The sequence below is a fragment of the Pituophis catenifer genome, unplaced genomic scaffold (genome assembly GCF_029215685.1).
Source record: "Pituophis catenifer annectens isolate HBS135680 unplaced genomic scaffold, rPitCat1.0.hap2 SCAF_6, whole genome shotgun sequence".
NCBI classification, from domain to species: Eukaryota; Metazoa; Chordata; class Lepidosauria; order Squamata; family Colubridae; genus Pituophis; species Pituophis catenifer.
Window position 1 is genome coordinate 38,423,895 of NW_027256886.1, and position 12,614 is coordinate 38,436,508.

The 12,614-nt window shown below is 36.8% G+C and overlaps 1 protein-coding gene across 2 annotated transcripts; it reads right to left on the reverse strand.

Moving 5' to 3' along the window:
* Nucleotides 1-1,574: 1,574 nt before the first annotated feature.
* SUMO3 (small ubiquitin like modifier 3) lies at nucleotides 1,575-10,160 on the reverse strand. Of its 2 annotated transcripts, XM_070945096.1 has the most exons (4): nucleotides 9,877-10,160; nucleotides 7,150-7,278; nucleotides 6,297-6,368; nucleotides 1,575-3,082 (listed from the first exon to the last, which is right to left on the reverse strand). In XM_070945096.1, the coding sequence occupies exons 1-4, from the start codon at nucleotides 9,895-9,897 to the stop codon at nucleotides 3,020-3,022; spliced, it is 285 nt and encodes a 94-aa protein (XP_070801197.1). In that variant the 5' UTR covers nucleotides 9,898-10,160; the 3' UTR covers nucleotides 1,575-3,019. The 2 variants fall into 2 exon arrangements, with proteins under 2 accessions (XP_070801197.1, XP_070801199.1); XM_070945098.1 differs by lacking the exon at nucleotides 6,297-6,368.
* Nucleotides 10,161-12,614: the final 2,454 nt, after the last annotated feature.

The window sequence follows — 12,614 nt, forward strand, 5'->3', positions numbered from 1 at the left end:
CTATGGGCAAAGGCCGGAATTGGGAGCAACTGAGATATAAATGTTCTTTCAAGTTTCACTGTAGAATTGGAGGGAAATGTTTCCTCCCTTCTGTCTTGATATTTGATATAATGCGAATCCTAAAAGTACTCATCTATACAATGTACTTATCTGTACAAGGAAGCGTAATGACACATATTTATGTTTCTCCAATAGGCGTGTCTTGACAGGGCAGGAGCTTCGTAATTTTGAAAGAAGTCTTCCCGTCTCCGAATGAAACTAGTTTCTAGTCCTGCTCACGGAATTTACTATGATTGTTAGTTCAAACATTTCATGTATTCATTAATCCTGTTGCCCTCGAACCCAGTATTTGTCAAAAATGACTCCAAACTCGTGTTGGGTCTGGGTGGCCTCAAATTGGGTAATGAAACATCTGCAAGCGAACCAGAAAACACAAACGACTGCACAATTCAATCCAGCTACGTATGTTCTTGCCTATTGACTTTATATATAATTGCAGATCGCCAGTTTTATAGGAACCAATTACAATTTCTCAACTCAGGTTTTGTCAATTATTACCTTCAATTTGCATGCATACCAAAATAATCCCATCTATTACCATAAACTATGACGTTTCTGGCACTTTTAAGGATTTTAATTTTAGGCGAGGATTTTAATGCTGTTTCTCATGTGTCATGACTGACATTCACATAGCTCTGGTTGGTTAACATTTTTCTGAGTCACTAGTTTGAAAAGGAAGTCATGAGTAGCATCAACCAAGGAACAAAAGAAATAGGTTCCAGTCTCTTTTGCAAAGTTCTTTAATTGCTAATATCTACTTCAACTAATAGAAATTTATATTAAGTAGTGGTTAATGAGGAAACCCAAATTTGAATGTCAACCATGGAAAAAAAATTGACCTACTCACTTTTTCTACAGTACCAGGTTATTGATGGGTTAAATGAATTAACTTTAGTGAAGTCAACCTGCGCTTACAGAAAAGTGGGGTATAAATTAAATCAGACTATTTGGATGTCATCAGATGGAATAGATTATCCAATAGAAAATTGAGATATGTAATTGTTATCCAGACACTTCTAAATGTAAATTTTGGACAGACCATAACTGCATCAAATATGAATGAAATTCAGAAAATGCGTAAAGACTGGCCTGGACATAAAATTTAAGAACATAAGTAACAAATTATGTATACTTAATGGGCAACCATTTTTGGAAAAATGAATATGAACATAGGTCTTGCTCTTTAATTAGAAAAATGAACATAGGTCTTGCTCTTTAATTCACTATCTAGATTTTCTCTTTTATAGCAAACATTTCTAATACACAATTAGGTCAAGCTAGAACAAGTAACACAAACATCTCTACAAAGTAACAAATATAGAACCTTCAAGATGGACCAGTGTTATTGAAATTGTATTTCTTTGCTGGTTGCATGAATACCCTAAATATTAAATCCACTCTCAATAAAAGAATTTTAATAAAGATGTGCATATGAATAAATTGTCAGCATTTCAGTGATACAGCTTTGAATATAGTCATATGAAATTCAGCAGCATTAAACGTAAGCCAAGAGACAGAGTACCAAATTAGGTTTACTGTGTACAGTAATAAAGGACAAATATTGTACAATTGAATAAAACAATTAACAATTTTAAATGAATATCCCTTCCTGGACCATTTACAATTATAGGGAATAGGTAAAGATAAGCAATCTTCTCAAAAGGGTTTCTTGCAAACCAGTACTGTTAAATATAGATATAAAAGGCAGAAATGTACTTTCCCAAGCAGCAATGAAAAAGCTTACAAAAAGTAAACAAAATAGTTTTAATTTAATTTAGATGCATCCAAATCACATGTAACTACCAAAAGTCATTTAAATGTGAGATATTTGGGAAACAGGTCCTTCGCATTCAATATTTTTCCAATAGTATACTTGTACATTTAATAGCCATGAATATTGAATTTCCTTGTTTTTTAAAGTTAAAATTTAATTTACTTATCAGAAGATAAATTCAACTCTTGTATTGCATTCTGCTCCACTGGGTTTCCCAGGTAGTGGTTGCAACAAAGGAAGCTTAGGATTCTAATGTATAGGCAGAATATAATACACAGCTGTTTGACTCCCAGACGAGGCTATAAAGCAATAAGCCTATAAGGTCAACTTTTAACAAAAAAAAGGTATATAGCTTTTATTGTCCAAATCATTGAAGAAATGCTTTGGGTGAAAACTATACTGAGAATTTCTCCTGCACAAGGAGTTGCATAATTAACAAGAATTGCAGAGGAGACCGTCTTAAAACATCCTGATCAATTAATTTAAAAATTATCAAATACTCTGGTACTCCACCCTGGATATGTGAAATTTATAGTAAATGTGGAATATTATGTATGCAAATAGTGTAATTGCTGACAAACTCAATAACTTCCATTACTTTAAAAATTGATTCTATACTATTTTATTATGAAAAAGCACATGTACATTTGCATTACCTTTAACTGTCACTATAATCAGCATTCTGCAAGTATTGCTCTTTTCATATATCCCCCATTAACAGTTTTAGAGTAATAATTGTTTATGATAAAATTCTTTTCTTTTGTCCCAAACATCTTTTGAGAAAAAAATCCTATCACAAAGTATTTCAATATTTACATTGTCATAATTAAGCGATAAAACAATAACAACTAAAGGCAGCACTAAGTATGTTCATTGTACAGTAGGTTGGTATTTAGGTCACCATTTTAGAAGAACAAGATGACAGTAAACAACCAGTAATTACTTATTTGAAAATTTAATTTTTTACTGGGCCCATTTTTATGTAGTTATTTTCCATAGATACAGCTTCAACTTGCACACGCAGAATATCAGGGACAGGAAAAAGATTTGGATAAATGTCCTCAGAACATGAGAAGATTCCTGTATGATTGGCATGTTCGTTTGTTTACTATTTAATAGCAAATCCAAGGACAGATGATGAAGTGGGTGACATTTTGTATTCCTCTTCCGAAATGAAAAGGACATTTAGCATATGCCACCAGTTTGCTGTTGAAACACATCAATAGTATCTTCATCTTCCATTTCCAACTGTTAAAACACAAATGACAAATGTTTAAAAATGTTATAGCAATTTGATTTTTGTAACTTGTTAGAATTTTTTTTGCAACAGCTCTATAAGGAAGATGGCCAGTTAAATGCTGTAGAAATTTCCCAGATATTATGGTTTTATATTGAAATACATTTTCATAAATTAGAAAACAAATCCATAGTCTTCACATTTTCAGGTCATACTTAAACTGTTATATATAACTCTGATTCCTGCATAATGTTTGCTAACCCTCTGGATGTAAAGTAAAAACAAAAAAATTAGAACAAAAATCCTTGCTGTTTTTTCTTAAAAATCAAAAAGCTCTACATTTGGGAGGGGGGATTGTTCCCCAAGTTTACTTATCCCTTTAAGTAGTTATATATATATATGCTTTACTTGTTCATTTTAAATATTATGTAAAATAAAAATATAATATTAGGAAATATTTCATATGTCCTATATTTTTCCAGTTGTGGTTTTTCAGTGTATACTAATATATGTCTTGGAGAATACATTAAACAAAGTCTTAATACAGCTGCTCCATATCTTTTATAGAAACTTGGGGAGCAAATTGAAATACTAATCGTATTAAACATCATATTTTCAATTATATTCCCTTATAATCAAAAGCAATTCATTGATGCTTATTCAGCAAAACATAGATGTTCATGCAATCTCCTCTTTCTCAAATACTTTATGCCAGTGATTCTCAACCTATGATCTGTGGACTGCTGCGAGACCGCAATGTCATCATAGAGGGTTCATGAAGGCTTGAAGATTATTTAAATATTGAGTTAAGTCTTCAGGGTCCGTGGCCACAAAAGGTATTTAAAAGGGATCCGTGGTGAAGAAAAGGTTGAGAACCACTGCTTTATGTCACAGATATTTGGCAAAAGACTGGTTAAATGTGACCACAAGCAACTACTGGCTAATGATTAAAATAAAAAATAAATCTACAACACTAAACACAGAGACTATTCATATTCAAATTATTTTGATCCAGGACTAAATGAACATATTTCATCCATTCCAAGACTAACTCTTGAAATTTAACTTCAGCTTGTTTTTTTTAATCCTGTAAAATAATGATAAAGACTTTCATTTTTACCTGGAATTAAAAACAACTTATAATAGTTTAAATCTTTTAGATAGATTTACAAATGAAGGTAAATAGGTTGATATTGGTGTGCATAAGCGCACCAGCATGCCTACCGTCCCTGTCCTAATGTTTTCTTTTATTCGTTATCCTTTTCATGTATTTATAATTATGTTTACACTTGTATCTGTCATAAAATACATGCTTGATGAAATAAAATAAAATAAAATAAAATAAAAAAGATATGTTCAATTCATGCTCCCCGCAACCACATATGTAGAGTTGGAAATTATCATATTTTAATAGAATGTATTATTAAATATCAGCAATATAAAGTTGTAGCCTTATTAAGCAGCATATTCATATGGCATTTTCTCAACTCTCCAAAAAGTATATTCAAAGTGAAATACAATGATAATTAATACTAATTTCATAGGTGAGGAAGCTCCCGCCATGAAAATTAATTTCCTACAAACAAGAACATATATGTACAAATAAAACAAGTAATGGATTGCATTGTCTCTGATATTAACAACTGTAAAATGTTCATTTCTAGGCATAATTAGGTGTATGATATGGAAGAACCAGTTAATACCATTCATATTTACACCAACCAGCTTTATTATAATCAATGAAGAATTATGTCCTAGTTATTTCTGTTCCTCCTTCTGTTCTTTCCTTTCCCCATTTTATCAGAGTTGGATAGGAAAATCCTCATTGTTTTTAATAATGATTCAGTCAGGAACTTTGTGATTTAGAAATGTCTATTTCTCTCATGGAAGGGGTCTCATGGAATGAGATATCATTATATGTGGATTATGCTCAATTGTACATCACCATCGGTGAATTTAGTGTGGATGTCATATCTTGGAGTCAGGAGGCTATGAGGGTCTAGAAGGGGAACAATCTTCAAGTAAGCCCTGGCAAAATGCAATGGCTTCGGATGTTGAGCTTCTCTGGATCCAAGACCTTACTATCTTTGATACTGGATGGGGTTACACACCACCTCAAACAAACCTTGGGAATAATCTGAGGGGTCCTCTTAGACCAGGAGTGGGCAATTCATTTTCAAGAGGCCACATGTGAAACTGGACTGCTGGGGAGGATCAAACCAATAGGGATGCTGTTATGGCCTCTGCCGCTGCCACCATGGACCAGATAGGAACAGCCAAAGGACCAGATGCGGCAGCAGGCTGTAAAATGCCTAGATCTGTCCGAGACTCATAACACCTACTCGAAGAGCAAGTGGCAGTTGTGACTTGGAGGGCCTTTGTCCATTTTGTATGCCATTTGCACCCATTCCTACACCAGGTGACCTACTCATGATCATCCATGTCCTGGTAAACTCTAGGTTACACTACTGCAGTGCACTCTACATGGGGCTGCCCTTGAAAAGTATCCAGAAATTTCAGTTGGCACAAAATGCAGCGGGATAAACAATTATGTTTTTAAAAGATACATATCACACCTCTGTTTTGAAAGTTGTATTGGTTACAAGTTTGTTTCCGGATCCAATTCAAGGTATTGTTGTTGATCTTTAAAGGCTGGGCGGCTTACACCAAAGACAGTATACTAAATAGCATATTGCCCCCAACTATCTGGGTCCTCATTTTACCCACCTCAGAAGGAAGGAAGGCTGAGTCAAGGCTGGTGAGATTTGATCCGCTGATCTGCTGAAATAGCAGTCAGGTGAAGTAGCTGCAGTCCTGCACTCTAACCACTGTGCCACCTCGGGTTATTTGAGTGACCACCTCTTCCCAATTTCATCTGCCCATGCTGTCAGATCTAGCATATTATGTGTTCTGTTGTCTAGGGAATTTACATTTGGCAAGCTTTGAACAGTAGGCCTTTTCTGCTGTACTACCTGCACTGTGGAATCTTTTTCAAGGTGAGGTTGGCCTCATCACTGTTGGGCTTTCATATATTCCTCAAGACCCGGTTATGCCACCAGGCCTGGGGAACCCAGAGAACAGGTGAACTGAGGAACTGGCTCCAATATTTTTTAACATCCCTTTGTCTGTTATTCTTTGTGTTTCTTTTAATTTTATTTTTTAACTGCTTCTAGCATTGTTGTACACTGCCCAGAATCACTTGATCATATGAAATGAGATTCTTACCTGTGCAGGTGTATCTGTTTCATTAATTGGCTGCCCATCAAATCTGAATCTAATCTGTCTCATTGACAAACCCTAGGAAAAAATACCTATATTATATACACACACAATGCTTGCATTGCTAAATCTGCATAAAATCAATCTTAGGTTATGTCAAAGTGGATATAGCATAAAGATAGCAACCAGAGCCCCTTTGTGAGGGAATGGATGGTTCCCAAATGTGATAAATAAAATAAAACTCCCATTTTGTTAAGACTAACAACTGATTGATCCCATATATGTATTTGATAAATTAAGTCAGGAACAAAGTTGCCCTTGTGCATGTATGTTCAATACATGTCTATTTTACCAATCAAAACCACCCTATTACAAATATAAAATAATTTGCTCAGTATAAAGACAGCTATCTGTGAGATCTCCTCCTAAATAAACACACACAAATCAGTTAGGTAATGAATATTGGACAAGGTAACAATAAATTGGGATCATCTAAATCCAGTTATCCCTTGTCAGCAACAATGTAATATAAAATGAAAAGTAATTATCATAAAAATGATGAAAACAGATCCTACAATACAGATATACTTGGCTCTTGTTTCTTCCCTAATGAGAAAGGTAAAATACATTAATTAAATTAATACAGCACACAGCATAAATAGGTGCATTTTAAAACAGAAAACCTGTTGCTGGAAATACAAGTATATCTACTTTTATGTAGTGTACATGTTTTATACCACCACTGCATTAGCACTTGAGAAATATTTCAGCATCAGATCTCCCTGAGAAGACAAGAACTTGGGCAGACAGAAATATATTCAGTGTAAATATTAAGTCTTAATAATGTTAATTTAATTACCTGTCTCTCACAATAAGCTTTCATTAGTTTACTTAACGGCGTGTGGCGTTTTATTTTAAACTGGACCACCGATCCATCTTGACCAGCAACTTTTAAATTGATATGGTCGTTTTCTGTTTTTACTCCTTCCTGCAAACAGAATATAAATCAGTGTTTATGAAGTTAAGTCACAATTTAAGTCAATTTTATATTTACCAATATGTGCTCCCTTATATTGCAATTTCATGATGCACACTCTCAAAGGTGCTTTTTTAAAAAGGCAACTGGACTGCTTTTTCCTTGAGGAAGAAGAAGAAAGTGTTTGGCTTTTCATCCAAGAAGCTTCATCAGTTCTAATGATTGGGGGGGGGGATGGAAAGATAGGTACTTCTTGGATGAGAAGCGAAATAGGAAAAAAACAGTCCAGTTGCCTTTTATAAAAGCATGTTTGAGAAAATTATATGTCTAATTGGAATACCTATCATCATGTTGCTTCTCTTCTTCCAGCCTCATGTCTTCAGTACATATGGACACATACACTAAAGTGGGGTGTATGTATCCATAAAAAGTAAAGGTTCCCCTTGCACATATGTGCTAGTCATTCCCAACTCTAGGGAGTGGTGCTCATCTCTGTTTCAAAGCCGAAGAACCAGCGCTGTTCGAAGACGACTCCGTGGTCATGTGGCCGGCATGACTAAATGCCAAAGACACATGGAACACTGTTACCTTCCCACCAAAGGTGGTCCCTGTTTTTCTACTTGCATGTTTTTTGCGCTTTTGAACTGCTAGGTTGGCAGAAGCAACGGGAGCTCACCCTGTTACGCGGCACTAAGGATTCAAACCACTGAACTGCTGACCTTTTGATTGACAAGCTCAGTGTCTTAGCCACTGAGCCACCGTGTCCCCTTGATATATATGTGTGTCCATATATATATCTATATATATACAAATTTCCTATCTTTCGCCTGTTAGATCTCTCTGTGCTGGGCTTTTTCTTCTAACAATCCCCACAGTGCAAATTTTAAAATGTTTTCAGGTTCCACATTTTCCTGCATTTTCTTACAGCTTTAAATATTCTTGCATTTCAGCAAACATTATTTATGGCCAGACCATTTTTCAAACATAAAAACTTTCAATAACTCACTAAGAACATAAACATGTTATAGAAAAAAAAAAGAGGCATTAAAATTTTCATGAAATCTAAACACAAATATAAGATACCAATAGCCTAAAGAAGAATAGATGGGGAACTTTATTTGCATTCCGGTGAAAAATTGTACCAACCCTATTTAAAGTTTGTCTTTAAGATACTAATTTTTATTTGATATTGCTTTGCTGTAACTTTTTATACTCTTGGAGACTTTATTTATAAATAAATAAAATAAATTAGCTAAAACTATTATATATGAAATATAAACAAATCCTTGAAAAAAAATTGAACTCCAGAAACTAGCAAGTAAGAATTACTAGTAGTAAGAATTCAAAGAGTTTGCTACATTTCTACCCAAATTATTTTATTGTAAGGCTATGGAATGGTTTTACAAGAAAAGAAGACCTAAATGATCAGGTCCTAGGAGAGGACAGATGGAGAAGTTCTAGCTATGTGATTGATAAGAGTCAACATAGGCTTGATGACACATAATCCATCAATGCATACTATATTGGAAATAAATCCCACTGAAGTAAATGGAAAGTATCTCCACTTAAAGTTGTATTCGGAGCTCTTGTAAATTTCAGGAGTTTTACTCTCCAATCAGCACTGCAAGCTCCCCAATTCTAACTTTGCAAGCAAGAGGTCTTCTCTGTATCTAATGACACTCATCCGGTTCTTCAGTTAACGATATGATAGCCTACCATATATATATATATATATATATATATATATATATATATATATATATATATATATATATATATATATATATATATATATATATAGGACTATATGGTTTATAATCCGAAATATGGAACAATTTTGGGAAACGATTTCCTAAGGAAATGACTTTCTTCTGAAGCAAACGGGAGAATAAAATGTCTTTGGGAACCTCGGTAAGGACTCTGATCCACCTCCACTAATTGCACACAGAAAGACAAAAGGAGGAGGAGGAGGGAGGGAGGGAAGGAAGGAAGTCGGGGTCGGCCCTTTACTTAAGCCGAGACTCCCAAGCACGTGGTGAGATTCCGCGCTATCTAACTCAGAAGCGGGAGGAGATCGAGGATCGGGCTGCTGTCGCCAAGCCAAGCCAACTCCTAACGCCGCCTCATCACAGAGGTTCTCCGGGCACCTCAACGGAACACCGTGGAAGGCGTGTTTTAATGCAGCCCAGAATACTACGAAGCAGCCCATCTACCTACTGAGCTGGCTCGGATACCGAAAGTGTCCGAGGTGTTAAAAGAGAAACACGCGGCTGCGGCCTAAATACCCTTCCAATTCCTGCGGGAGCTCCCGGGAGAAAGAGCGTAGGCGAGCCGCCCCTTGGCAGTGCCCTCCTTCCGGGTGAGGCGGGTCCGGTTTCTCGCTCACAACCGGGGCGGGGAACACTCATCCTCGGGCCCAAGACGGGGAGTGAGCTGGGTTTTCCTTTCAGGAGCCCCACTCTCCGCTTCTTAAAGGCGCCGAGCGCGGCCGCGGCAGCACGGAAGCCCCTCTGAGGGGATAGCCCGCCCGCGGACTCCCGAGAGGCCTGGGCCTCCGGCTGGGAGGCGAGACAAGACATCTAACGAGGAGCGAGGACGACCCAACTTTACCTTAGGTTTCTCCTCGGACATGGCGACGCGTCTGGCAGAGACCTCTCGGGGAGCGAGTCTGCACGCGCTCTGCTCTGAGCCCCTCTTTCCCTCCTCGCTCGCCTCTCCCGCCTGCAGCAACTGCTCGCGTGAACGTGCTTCGCGCCCAGCGATTTTTCTGCTTCCTGTTGGCCCGAAGCGGGTCACGTGGGGTATGCACGTTCCCGACGCGCGCTCCCGACCGATGCTTGGCTCGTCGGGAGCGCGCTCTATGGGGTGGAGGAGGTGATGGCGCCGAAGGTGCGTCACGATCGTCTCTGAAGTGGGAGCTCTGTGGTTCCTAGAGAATGTTACGAGAGGGGGGCGTGGTCACTTAGAGCGCGGGAGGAGGAAGAGGCGGGGCCAGTTCCCCTATTTTTTAAAAAATGTTGGGTGGGGCCGTAGTATTGGCTTATTAACCCAAAGGGGTTCTGAACTATGCTGTACAGTTGTAGCAAAGGAAAGAACCTAGTCTGAAAACTACTCAGCACGTGTATAACACTCACTCGCATGAAAGAGGTTACATTTGTAAGTCTACCTTCAAACTATGGTTTAGAATTTTAAGTGAAATAGGCTATTTAAATTTCAATCTCCCCTCCCCCCCCCATGAAATGGGAATTCAGTAATTACAAAATGAACGAGAACAATGACACCACCACTGTATCCATCATTTATTTGTTGTTCATTTCGTGTTTACAAGGACTGTGGATTAGCAACTTGTTTAAAAATACTGGTCTGAAAAAAATTTAAGGTCTAAATGCATTGTTCTTAGAACAATCCTATGCATACACCCACATATATACACATTATTCAACAAGTATGAGTATCTATTATGAAATGCAATGGCTTCACAGTTTCAGCCTATGATGAAATCATGCCTCACTCTAAGCCAGGGGTGTGGAACCTTGCCCCTTTTATGACTTATGGACTTCAACTCCCAGAATTCCTGAGCATGGCTGGCTCAGGAATTCTGGGAGTTGACAGAGTTGACACAACTCATGAGGGCCAAGGTTCCCAACCTCTGCTCTAAGCCATAGATGTAGTTTCATGATACACTAATTATGAACCTAGACTCAATATGCAGGAATTTGTTTTGCTTTCAGTTGAGTGTTACGTGAAGGGTGGCACTAGTTTAAAAAAAAAAACGTTTATGGCTTACCATGTGTGAATCCAGCCACCTGTGGCACTACATGCATGAACTCTTCAGTATGAGTTTCAAAAGTCTTTTGTTCTTTGAAAGTGAAAGCTTTTCCTGCATACCTTTAAAAAGTAGGCAATGAGCAATATGACAATCCTACTTGAAGCAATAAAATTATTTCCCTATGAAAGTTCCCTATGAACTTGCAGATTTGTCCCCACAGATTGCAAATGGAATGAGGTACCGTGTTTCCCCGAAAATAAGTCCCTGTCTTATATTTTTTTAACCCCAAAATAAGTACTTGGCCTTATTTTCGGGGAGGTCTTATTATTTTAGGGCACATGGAGCAAGATGGAGCTCCTCTTGCCATCTTACCTGATTTCCAGCTCTGTCTCCCTAACCCTAACCAGAGGAAATGGCAGGGACCGGCTGCACATGCAGTTAAATATTTTCGGAGAGGGCTTATTTTCAGGGGGGGCTTATTTTACTGCATGTGCTCAAAAGCCCGATTGGGCTTATTATCAAGGGATGTCTTATTTTAGGGGAAACGGTACAATTTAATGCAGCTCTCTGGATAAATTGGCAGAAGGAATGAGCTAGAGGAATTAGTCATTCTATTAAATTACCCCTCAAAAATGCAGAAAAATTCCTTTGCTGAAAATGTGAGAAATAATGAATCTGTATAAGGACACATGCATTCACAGAAAATAAACCAGATAAGTAAAGACTTTGGCGATTTTTTTAATTTAACTGGATTTTTTTTAAAAAATGCATTTAAATTTTATAATTACCCCTTTTACTTTCTATTGTCAGTATACAATATACTGTTCTTAGTATTCTTTGTAAATATGGTACTAAGTTTGATTTTATGTAAGAAAGTTATTTCCTTAATTTAAGCACAATGGCAAGCATTCACAAGGAAAAAATGTGTTACTTTAGAAGGCATCCAAGTTTCATTAAGTCAAAGTCACTGAAATCTTTATTTTATAGTGGCAAGGAAATAGCAAGAAATTAATTCTAAGTCACTGATTTAATACTTTTTAGTAGCTGATCATTATTTTTAAGCACCTGCACATGTATAGCATGTTATAATTTTTACATCTTATTTCATCAATCCAGAATTCTGATGCAGAAATACCTTTATACAAGTTGTTTCTACAGTGTTATTAATATCTCAAGAATTTAATGCACATTTTATTACAGCTAGGTGATCTCGAATACCATTAAAATGATTTAAAAAATACACTTGCTTAAAAGAATTTTTTACAATCTGTACATCAGCTGTAGAGTTCCAACAGTAGCCACCCCACCCCAATGTCTTCTATAGAAAATATTTTATGACATTTCTGGTCCAAATGGAAGCACAATCAAGGTACAATTCAGGGGAGAATAGAGTTTTGTAGGAGGATATATAGGATCATACAAGAGAGCAGTAACTTATAATAACACAAGAGGGCACTGATTACCTTTGTTAGCAATGTGCTAATATTTATAATCACCAAAAATCTCAAAGATCCTTTGAAATCCTTAACATTAATGAAGAACTGATTAATAATTCCAGTACATTAAGATAAAGTTTGCA

What these genes read in the sequence shown, in the direction of transcription:
- SUMO3 (XM_070945096.1), bottom strand. Translation starts at nt 9,897, where the DNA reads ATGTCCGAGGAGAAACCTAAG. An exon ending in TGTCCGAGGAGAAACCTAAG is followed by an intron (nt 7,279 to 9,876) that starts GTAAAGTTGGGT and finishes TTCTGTTTGCAG; the next exon opens with GAAGGAGTAAAAACAGAAAA. An exon ending in AAACAGATACACCTGCACAG is followed by an intron (nt 3,083 to 6,296) that starts GTAAGAATCTCA and finishes GTGTTTTAACAG; the next exon opens with TTGGAAATGGAAGATGAAGA.